Source organism: Sitophilus oryzae, unplaced genomic scaffold (genome assembly GCF_002938485.1).
Source record: "Sitophilus oryzae breed Bouriz unplaced genomic scaffold, Soryzae_2.0 scaffold_578_pilon_pilon, whole genome shotgun sequence".
Taxonomy (NCBI): Eukaryota; Metazoa; Arthropoda; class Insecta; order Coleoptera; family Curculionidae; genus Sitophilus; species Sitophilus oryzae.
In genome coordinates, this window is record NW_022147171.1 from 1677139 (window position 1) to 1688452 (window position 11314).

At 34.5% G+C, this 11314-nt stretch overlaps 2 protein-coding genes across 2 annotated transcripts; both read left to right on the forward strand.

The window, feature by feature from the left end:
* The first annotated feature begins 6273 nt into the window (after positions 1 to 6273).
* Positions 6274 to 8739, forward strand: LOC115887597. The gene has a single exon (XM_030907067.1). It carries the CDS (start codon positions 6274 to 6276, stop codon positions 8737 to 8739), a length of 2466 nt encoding a protein of 821 aa, XP_030762927.1.
* An 810-nt stretch (positions 8740 to 9549) lies between these two features.
* On the forward strand, positions 9550 to 10431 carry LOC115887598. The gene has a single exon (XM_030907068.1). The coding sequence runs from the start codon at positions 9550 to 9552 to the stop codon at positions 10429 to 10431; it is 882 nt and encodes a 293-aa protein (XP_030762928.1).
* Positions 10432 to 11314: the final 883 nt, after the last annotated feature.

Sequence of the window (11314 nt, forward strand, 5' to 3'; positions counted from 1 at the left end):
ATTTTAATGTGGAAATTGATAGTAAAAGATAGTAAAAGATTAATTATTGATCTGGTTTTTCATTACTATTTGTTTAGATTGGTGTTTTTAAATATTTCAGTTGCCGTCGTGGCGCCCCTCGCATGCGGCCGCCTAGGATTATAAGGTCTAAAAATTATAGTTGTAGGTTGTAGGCTAGGTTGTAGACATCAGCAACAAAGGCAATTTCATTATGATGTATCCTCTAACAAAATTGGCAATTCCTCTCTTATAAATTGTAGATAGTTTATTCCATTCAGATAATTAAAAAATCCAATCATTCCTCTCTTAGAATTCCTACATTCTACATTTATCGACCAAAGGTCTTGGTGCTGAACTACTAGCATCAAGTATAGATTTGGACCAGTAATGCATATTGGTAAAATTCATACCTTCGTTGCCATATGAAAAGTGTTCCGAACAACATAAACTTAATAATAATAAATAATACAAACAACAAATAAAACACAAAAACAAGTAAAATCAAGGAAGAACTTGGATTAAAAAATAAATGACGTTAGCATGAGAATAAACCCTAGCTTTCGGCCATATAGGAATTCAGGCGTTTTCTGTTATAAAGTAAGATGGCGGTACAAAATAACTAAAAAGTTAAAAAAAAATATTGATTCTGCGACTTTCGGACATCTGACAACTACCTACATTAACCAAGAAATTCGTAAAAAATATATGGATGAAAAATAATGTTATGGTGCGTTCTCGCCGCTCTGCGCCGCGTCGCACAGAGGGGATTTTTTCCAAATTCGTGGCCAAAATGATTTTTGTAGCATAAACTTACTATTTCTTTTCGAAACTAGTATTTACATTAAAAGTGAGTCATATTTACTAAGAAAATGTTTATTATACACTTTGATGCTATACAGGGTGGTAAAAAATTTCAAAGTTCGAAACAGAGGTAATATTAATTATTAGAAGAAAATATTCACGAATTTTCATCTTTAAACATGTATTTTTTACAAATTGTTCTTATGCTTTTCATTTTCATTACATATGAATTTTAAGGGAGTGATACAACCCCTAAAATATGTTTTACTTAAAAAAACGGTTAATTTTGCAGAAAAATGGTTGAACACGTATTTTCTATTGCTTTTCACCAAAATCAATAGTTTTTTTAAATAAAAATTATTTAAGGGGTTGTAATCCCTTAAAATTTGGGGTTCGAAAAATCCCTACTTATTGAACCTAGAGGTTAGCTACACCTAACAATCTATACGTAAGCCAAAATTCAGCTTTTTACTCCCATTGGTTTCAGCTTGATGAAAAGGGGGTTGTATTCACCCCCTATGGGACAATCGTTGTGGAAAAAAATATCTTCGTATGTCAAAAACAAAAATAAAAAATACGTGTTCAAGCATTTTGTCGTGAAACCAGTGGTTTCTTAAATAAAAAATATTTCAATATTGAAAGGGTGGTTACAACCCCTTTAAATTCAAGTTTTATAAAATTCTTTCTTATTGCTCGCCTACTTTGTATAAGAAACCTTTGTGCAAAATTTTGAGTCTCTAGACCCAGAGGTTTAAGCTGTGCATTGATATGTACCTATATCCGTCACTTACAGTCACTTTCACAGACATTTTTTTAAGTGTCCATTAATTAAAGGACAATTAAATTTAAAGGTGCCATTTATTTGACGTGACGTACAGGTCATCAGTGACAATCAGTTTTAAAATGGTACTTAGAAGACCCTTAACCTAACGGTCGCTTAAAAAAAATTTGAGGCTGTTAGTGTGAGACAGTTTATTCTATTATATAAGTAGATTTCACATTACGTTTAGAGCCAAAAATCTGTTATTTTGAACAGATTAGCAAAAACTAGCAGTCAGTTTTAACACAGTTAATAAGATTAAGCATTGATAAATAAGACAGTGAAAAGTATTGAGCTTAATACGCATTAATAGTGTACCAAATGCTTAACGGAATGAACGCTTAATTTTTTCTTTTTTCATTTTGAACAATAGAAAACAAAACCAATAAAAGTTGATATATGCATTTTTAAAATACTACTAAGTAAAATATTATATTATTCTACATACATGAAGGTACACAATCCATGTTTCACTTTTCGCAAAAAAATATTGGAAACACAATAAAACCAAACGTCATTAGTAACGAAAATTTAAGTAATGACAGCCAGCATAACAAAGGTCTCGCCAAGGCTAACTTTGGATCAACGTAACTAGAGAATACGGTGAAAATTTATAATAATTTTTTTTTAGCTTATAGATAGATATGTTGCCTTTCATTTCAAATATTAATTATGAGAATATTGCTCATTTCAGAATTTTAAATTTTGGCCACAAATTTGGAAAAAATCCCCTCTGTAAATCATTTTTTTAACATATATTTTTGTGCGCGCTTAAAAAAACTTTTACTGAAAATCACATGAATTTGGTTAGGTAAACCATTAAACATTTAAATGGTTTAAGTCTTTTCTAAACAGACATAAATCATTTAAAATATTTAAGCCTTTTTATGAGTTAAATCTTCCTATTTCAGAATAATGATTTTAAACCACAGTTCATTTTGAAAATTACTTAAATCTTAAATCACCTTTCGAAATATTACTTAAGTCATTAAAACAATTTAAGATTACAGCTGGGGTTGGAACCTTTGATGTTACAGCAGCAAAGGACTGTAAGGCGGTTTACTTTTCGACTGGGCGAGTGGTTTGCTAACCATGTTAGCATCATCAACAGATGATTAAAACTAAACTAATATCTACACAGTGGCGGATACAGAGGGGGGGGCTATGGGGCCCGGGCACCCCCTAAAACCTGTAAATTGTGTTAAATATTAGGCTTTTTTGTTAAAAATTACGCCCTAAAAAGCATATTCTACATTACTTTTTATTTTGGCCCCCCCCCCTAAAATAAATTCCTGTATCCGCCCCTGTATCTACAAATTGAGTTTGTATAGGCGCTCAGTTAGTACTGACCAAGCATGGCAAAACCAGCCAAGCCAGTCAAAACCAATAAAGCGTAACAACACGGACTAACCTAAAGTAACAATTAATTTCCGAGACTAGAGCAATAGGGAACAGTGAATTTGAAGGAATTGGATCAATATCTCTGTTCATAATATTATCGTTACATTTATTAATTTTGACGCTTTCATATGCATATAATTACCTCTAATTTGAGAAACCACGAGAAAACTCTCTATCAAACGGTATTGAAATATATTTTGACGCATCTTTCTCCACTTGAAAAGTCGATTTTGCAGAAATCGCAAAGTTATACCTACGTTTTCTAATTATGTTATCAACTAATGAAAGTATATAATGATATAAAATATAAATGAATATCCATTCATTACACTCAGCTACATTCCTAATGTAATTTCTTTCTATTTCATATCTTTATTTCATATCATTATGATATGAATCTTATTTGAATATATGAAAAATATTATTTCATTTCACACAAACCGGGCACGAGTTATAACTCATCATCGCTCAGAGTCCTGTTAATAACCCCGCGACAATCCGAAGATCGTTCTTACTTAAATCAAGGAAAATCATTAATTTTTCTTGGTCGTAAGTCTTGAGAAATTTCTTCGAGTGTCTTAGATCGTTGGAGGATGGTTTCTTCGGATAAAGTCTTCCAGGTTCTCGAGTTCCGCTTTAAGTTGATTTCCACTTGCGGAAAACAGAACGGTTCTGAACCTGTAAGAGTGTTTGCTCCTTTTCTAGCTAGATCGTTTGCTTTTTCATTGCCTTCTATTCCTTTGTGAGCTGGCACCGCCGAGAGTAGGAGGATTTTTTTTTTATTTGTCTAATTTGTTAAGCTTCTCTAAGCATTCTTTGACCAACTTCGAATTGATGGTAACTGAGTTGATAGCTTTTAGTGCTGCTTTACTATCGGAATACTACAAAATATGTTTGAAAGATAAGGTATTTCAAATTATTATTAATATTCGTAGGTATCAGTATTTTATCCATATCAACTCCGAACAGCGAAACTGATCATCCGATAAAAACAAAAACGTGTCGCTTACAGCAATTCAATAAACAACAGTCGACAAACGATAAAAAACGACGCTACGCTATATGCTATAACAATACATCACCTAGGGCAAGGTTTTCGAGCCGAAAGCCCGCGTCTATGCAGCTTCTCGAAAGCAAACCAAAGCGAAGCCATCACGGACGCGCCGAGAAGCGGTAGCGCGTAATTGGACTTCCGCTACACCGTGGGAATCGGAGGCAGGTGCTTTTATCTACCTGTCTGTCTCCTCTTAATTGTTCCGTAGATGATCTTCGTGCTCTTGCGCCCGAAGCATGCAGGTCGTGTGTTACCGCTCGTATAATTTCTACGCAGTCACTTTAAACATATACATGCGTTGACCTTCCAGGTATTTTACTGCAGCATGCAGCTATATTTTTAATGCGTTTCTATAGGGACGGAATTAGAGATGGAGGAATTAATTATTTAAAACAAAATTATAAATTTGTTCAAGCCTAACTCTAAATTAGGGTGAATTCAGAAATCCGGACAAATGAACTCTGAAATCCGGACAGGTTTCCCGGAGGCTTTTGTAAATCGGTCCGGCCCGGATTCGGATTGCCCCGGATACTTTAAAAATCCGGACATGTCCGGGTAAATCCGGACGTATGGAAACCCCACTCTATACAAGTATTCGTAGTCGACAAAAACCAAAAAAACAAGAATAATCCAGCAATTCCCAAAAGGGTACAATTATTTCAATTTTTAAACTGTTATTAATTAGCTAACTCTCTAATTTTTTACTTATTTGGAAAAAGGTAAATAGAAAACTTCTTTATCGAGATCTACTGTAGCTTGAATATATTTGAACTGTACATAATATAAAACTAAACTAACAAGTTCTAAAAAAAATTCGGAACAATCATCACATTCACAAATTTCTTAATGTTACTATATTAGATTAATATATTTAATTAAAAAACATCTAAAAGTAGATTCAAAGAAAGCTAAAACCCTGTTATGAAAAAGTCATAAACTTATAAAATGTAACATTGCTTTATGCAGATTGCACAATCTTATGTTTTAATATAAAAAAGTATAAAAAATATAGGTAAGAAAGTTAAACTAGTTTTAAACTATATTTTTAGGTCTGAACAGTTTTAATATAATAATAATCTCCAATGTGATGATTTAGAAAACCCTTTATTAATACTTCATTTAAATACTCGATTAAATAAAATTGAACCCTCACTTGACGAATTTAAGCAGGTTCAACTTGAAATTGAAAAGGTTTGCTTAAATAACGAATTTGAGGAAGCACAATTTCAAGACGCCGAGCGCGAATCGTTTGAAAATTTATATTTTTCCTGCATTTCAAGTGCAAAATTAATCATACAAAAAATTAATACAGCACAGGCCTCTCTAAGTGCACCCTCTACCAGCTCGTTAGTGCATGTATTACCATCAAATCTGCCTTCAGCATATAACCAATACGGTGTGCGTCTTCCTCCAATCCCACTGCCTCATTTCAATGGTTCATACGAAAATTGGACCAATTTTAAAGAAACTTTTATTACACTTATAGAAAAAAATCCTCAAATTAATAAAATAGAAAAATTTTATTATCTTAAATCTAGTTTACAGGGTGAAGCCTCAAAAATAATTAGCTCGTTAGCTACAACTGAAGGCAATTATTCAACTGCCTGGTCCCTTCTACAGGAGAGGTACGAGAATAAAAAAGCCATAGTTCATTCTCATATTAAAGGTATTTTCAAACCTAGCCAGGTAAAATACGATTCCCACATTAATTTAAGGAAACTTCTCGACGGTTTTCAAAATAACTTTAAATCTTTGCAAAATTTAAATGAACCAGTAGAAGAGTGGAGTAGTATATTAATCTATTTACTTACCTTAAAACTAGACTATAATAGTCGCAAAGAATGGGAACTTTTCTCACAAAATATTGATAATCCGTTAGTCCAAGACTTTACCTCCTCCTTGTCCCAACGTTGTCGTTTTCTTGAATTTCTCGATTATAAGGTAAACACTAAAAAACCCTTTGTACCGAATAAATCTGAAAAATATGAACGTAAAGCCTTACTTACCCATACTAAAAATACTTTTTCTTGTCCGCTTTGTAAAGGTACTCACTTTATTTATTCTTGTAAAAAATTCATTGAATTACCAGTGAGTAATAGATTCTCTGAAGCAAAGCGTGCAAACCTCTGCATCAACTGTCTTCGTCCGGGCCACCGCCAAGGTGACTGAAAATCTACTTATACTTGCAAAACTTGCCATGGTAAGCATCACTCTCTGTTGCATAAGCAATCATCTAGTGCCCATGCTACTAGTCATAACAATCCTCAGTCTAGCGCCCATGCTAGGCACTTATTATAATCCTTACTCTAGCGCCCATGCTAACACTCAAAATATTTCTCACTCTAGCGCCCATGCTAACACTCAAAATATTTCTATACCTAGCGCCCATGCTAACATTCACACTAACAAAAACACTAGGAGTGAAGACTCTTCTATTCAACCATATGAAGGTACTAATTTTCCTAACCCAAATAACCACTCTCAAAACTTATATTGTTCTAATACAAACCAGGATACTTTTGTCCTACTTTCCACCGCCTTTATCGAAGTCCTTGACAAAAACCATAAGCCTATAAAATGCAAGGCAATTCCCGACAATGGGAGCCAATCCAATTTTATAACTAGGGACTTATTCCAAAAATTAAACTTACCCTTTCAAACTATTAAAATGTTCGTCTCAGGAATAAGCGAAAATTGTACCAATATTTCAAAGCGTACCGAACTAAAAATAAAATCAATACATGGTAGTTTTTCTCTCAATATACCAGCCTTGGTAATTAATAAAATAACTGAAAAACTTCCACCTTTCTCCTTAAATGCTTCAAACTTGACATTACCAGCCAATATTCAATTAGCCGACCCTGAATTTTTCAAACCTGCCGAAATAGATATACTTCTAGGCGCCAGTGTTTTTTATGATCTTCTTAATGCAAGCCAAATCAAATTGGGAAAAAATAATCCTGTCCTTCAAGATACCAAACTAGAATGGCTAGTAAGTGGCCCTATTAACTTACTGCCTTCAAATCCTCAGCATACAAACTCTTTAAAATGCACTGATCTTAACAATGATCTTCAAAATAGCTTGCAACTCTTTTGGAACTCTCAGGAAACTACTGAGCAAATGCCCAAAACCCAATACTCACTTGAGGATACCGAATGTGAAAACCATTTCAAGGCCACCACCCGTCGTGATTCTTTTGGAAAATTTATTGTAAGCCTTCCTCTCAAAACAAATGTGTCTAAGCTTGGAGACTCTTTCCAAATAGCCCTAAAGCGTTTTTACAACCTCGAACAAAAGCTTAATAAAAATCCCAATCTAAAGCAATCCTATTGTGACTTCATCTCTGAATATAAGACCCTCGGACATATGTCTGAAATCGTCTCCAATAGCATTGAAAACCCCCTTTCGTATCCTCCATATTATTTGCCGCACCATTGCGTAGAAAAGAGTGATAGCCTTACTACCCGCCTCAGGGTGGTCTTTGATGGTTCAGCCTCTTCCTCTTCTGGAATATCGATTAATGATTGCCTAAAAATTGGATCCACTGTCCAGAATGATTTCGTATTAACGGGAGATATCGCCAAGATGTATCGACAGTTTATGATCGAACCTAACCAACGCTGTCTTCAACGAATTCTATGGCGTGACAACCTTCAAGAAAATATAATTCATTTTGAGTTAAACACAGTCACTTATGGCATGTCAAGTAGTGCATTTTTAGCCACACGGTGCCTTGGCCAAATTTCCAGTGATATTCAAGATTCTCATCCTGTAGAAAGTCAAGTAATAAAATATGATACTTACGTTGATAATATAATCACCGGCGCCTCCGATGAAGAAGCTCTTTTAAATAACCTCATAGAAATAATCAAGTTATACGGTCTTGACTTAAGAAAATTTTCTTCAAATAGCCAATTTATTTTGTCAGATCTAACGGAACCTTCTGCTCAATTAAAAACCCTAATTCTTGACGATTCTCAAAGCCATAAAACTTTAGCTATATCTTGGAATTCAAAACAAGATACTTTTTTCTATGATTCTCAGATTGATCTCCATCCTAAATATGTAACCAAACGTGTCATACTTTCTCGTATCTCTCAAGTTTTTGACCCCCTTGGTTTTTTAGGCCCCATGGTTCTACAAGTCAAAATTCTCCTACAAAAATTATGGCTATTAAAAATAGACTGGGACGATCCAGTACCCACAAACATCCTCCACATATGGAAAAATGTCACTTACCACTTATCACAAATAAATTATTTTGAAATTCCCCGCCAAGTCACTATAAAAAATTTTGTTCTTCTTGAATTTCACGGGTTTTGTGACTCTTCTATTAATGCTTTCGGCGCCTGTATATATGTCCGATCCACAGATTATTTTGGCAATATTGCTGTTAACCTGTTAGTTTCTAAAAGCCGCGTAGCCCCCTTAAAGGCCGTAAGCCTATCGCGCCTTGAGCTATGCGGAGCCCTGCTTTTATCTCGACTTATGAAAAAGGTCCTCAAAGCTTTTAACTTTCAACCAAACAAAATTTGCTATTATCCTGATTCAACTGTTGTCCTCTGTTGGCTTTCTTTAGAACCTAGGCAATTAAAATCATACGTTTGCAACAGAGTGTCAGAAATACAACAACTCACTGACACAAACTCCTGGTTCATATAGTTTCTCCGGAAAACCCAGCGGATATTATATCCAGGGGCATGAATCCCCAAGATCTCAAGGCCTGACCTCTTTGGTGGCATGGGCCTACATTTTTATCCCAGCATGAGGAGTATTGGCCTAGCAATACTAATATCTCTAATTTTAAACGCAAAAGCTTAGATTCTGAAACTCTAGAATTAAATCCAAAATCTGTTATACTTACCTCTACACTTTCAAACTTTTCCATACTTAAAAAGTTTTCCAATTTTGACAAATTAATTAACGTTACTGCTTACTGTCTCAGATTTATTCGAAACTTAAAATTAACTAAACTTAACCGTCAAGTAGGACAACTTACCGTACATCAACGTGAAGGCGCTTTAACCACCCTAATCACTATAGTCCAAGGTGAGGCATTCCTTAAGGACCTAAAACAATTAAAAAATAAATAAAGGTTTTTTAACCCTTCAAAGTAAATTAAAATTTTTAAATCCATTCATTGACAAAACCGGAATTTTGCGAGTCGGCGGCAGACTGACATATTCGAATCTTGACTATAATACAAAACATCCAATACTTTTGCCAAAAGGCCAGACTTTTACTCGATTAATCATAACACACATACACCAATTAAATTTCCATCCTGAAATACAATCCACCCTTTCATTTGTTAGACAAAAATACTAGCCCATTCAGGGAAAATCCTCAGTAAAATCTGTCATCCACAAATGTTTAACTTGCTATAAACAAAACCCGAAAACTTTAAATACCCTTATGGGAGACTTACCTCAACCAAGAGTCCATCCCTCTCGACCATTTTTTCATACTGCCATGGATTATGCGGGTTTTTTCATGCTAAAAGAATCAAAATTGCGTAACCGAAAATTGATAAAGGCTTACTTGTGCTTATTTGTTTGTCTAGCTACCAGAGCTGTGCATTTAGAGGTGGTCACAGACCTTTCCTCGCAAGGGTTTTTGGCAATGCTTAAACGATTCGTTGCCCGCCGCGGTTTATGTCAACATTTGTACTCCGACAATGGAACCAATTTTATTGGAGCGAGCGGTGAGCTACAAGAAATTTATAAACTATCTAAATCTAACGAATTTAAAACTTATGCCAAAAATAATATGATCTACTTTCATTTTATACCTGCTGGCTCTTCGCATTTTGGAGGTTTATGGGAGAGTGCGGTTAAGTCTTTTAAGCACCACTTGCGGCGTATGGTTTCTGAGAAAAAAACCCTCACTTATGAAGAGTTTTACACCTTCGTGGTTCAGGTGGAGGCGGTCTTGAACTCCCGTCCTCTCTTGCCTATGACTGACGACCCGAACGATCTGGAAACGCTTACCCCTGGCCATTTCCTGATTGGTCATCCCCTTAACCTCGTACCCGACCTTGATCTTCAATCAACACCGATGAACCGCCTTACGAGATACCAAATATTGCAATCCATGGTTCAACATCTTTGGCGCAGATGGTCCACTCAGTATCTACATACTCTTCACGAGCGCTCTAAATGGCAATTCAAAACCAATACAGAAAATCTCCTAGGATCATTAGTGCTCCTGAAGGACGAAAATAATCCTCCCTCCAAATGGTCGATAGCCCGAATCGTCGCTTTACACCCTGGAAAGGATGACATCACACGTGTTGTTATTGTACGCACCTCAAATTGTAACATTTTAAAACGCAGCATAGTAATTTGTGGTTAAAGTGTGTCTTCTTCCTATGTCGGACGATTTCAAGGACTAAATTCAAAAGACAAAGGACTAAATAATTAATTACCTGTTTAGCTCATGCTTATAATTTTTTAGATTATAAAACTTACTTATTTATCTTGAAAGCAACTTGTAAACTTTTTTCCTGTATGTTAATACTTAATTACTGTTAATATGCTTTACTTAAAATTTTAAATAAGTTTTTTGTGTTAACTAAACTATTTATAATATTTTTGTATTTAGGTTTTTGTTGAAAGATACCGTAGTACTTTCAAGGGCGGCGTTATGAACAGTTTTATTTGTATCTATTTTTATTTACACCTGCTCACTACTACCCCCTGTACTATTTGTAAATGTTTGATCTCCTCGACAACGAGAAAACAAAAAATAATACTTTTATAATAATTTGTAAAAATAACTTGTCAGAATTATCCTTTATAAAATTCTTTTAAAATCGATGTAAGAACCTTTTGCCATCAAGGCCTTGTAAAACTATAAATCAATTACAGTCCATTAAATAACAATTCAAAATTTAAACAAGTGCATCCATCATAAACCCGGCAGGCATAGAAGATTCTCATTCCAAGCCTTTTTGGAAACAGAGAAAACTATACTCCAAGGTCTAAATAAAAGATGATACATATTAAATTTTTGTGCCTAAATTAAAAGGGTTTATACATATAATAGCCACATATACAATGGTAAAAATTAAGATTACATACAAAACAAGTGCATAAAAATGAGGTAAACCGCAATTTAAAATTTAAACCATTTTCTGCGGTTTAAACTTCAACTGGTGGATAGGCTCAGATTAAACTGCAACCTGAAGATTCGAGCATTACGCTTTAAACTGGATATTTTTTCGTTTAATTATTAA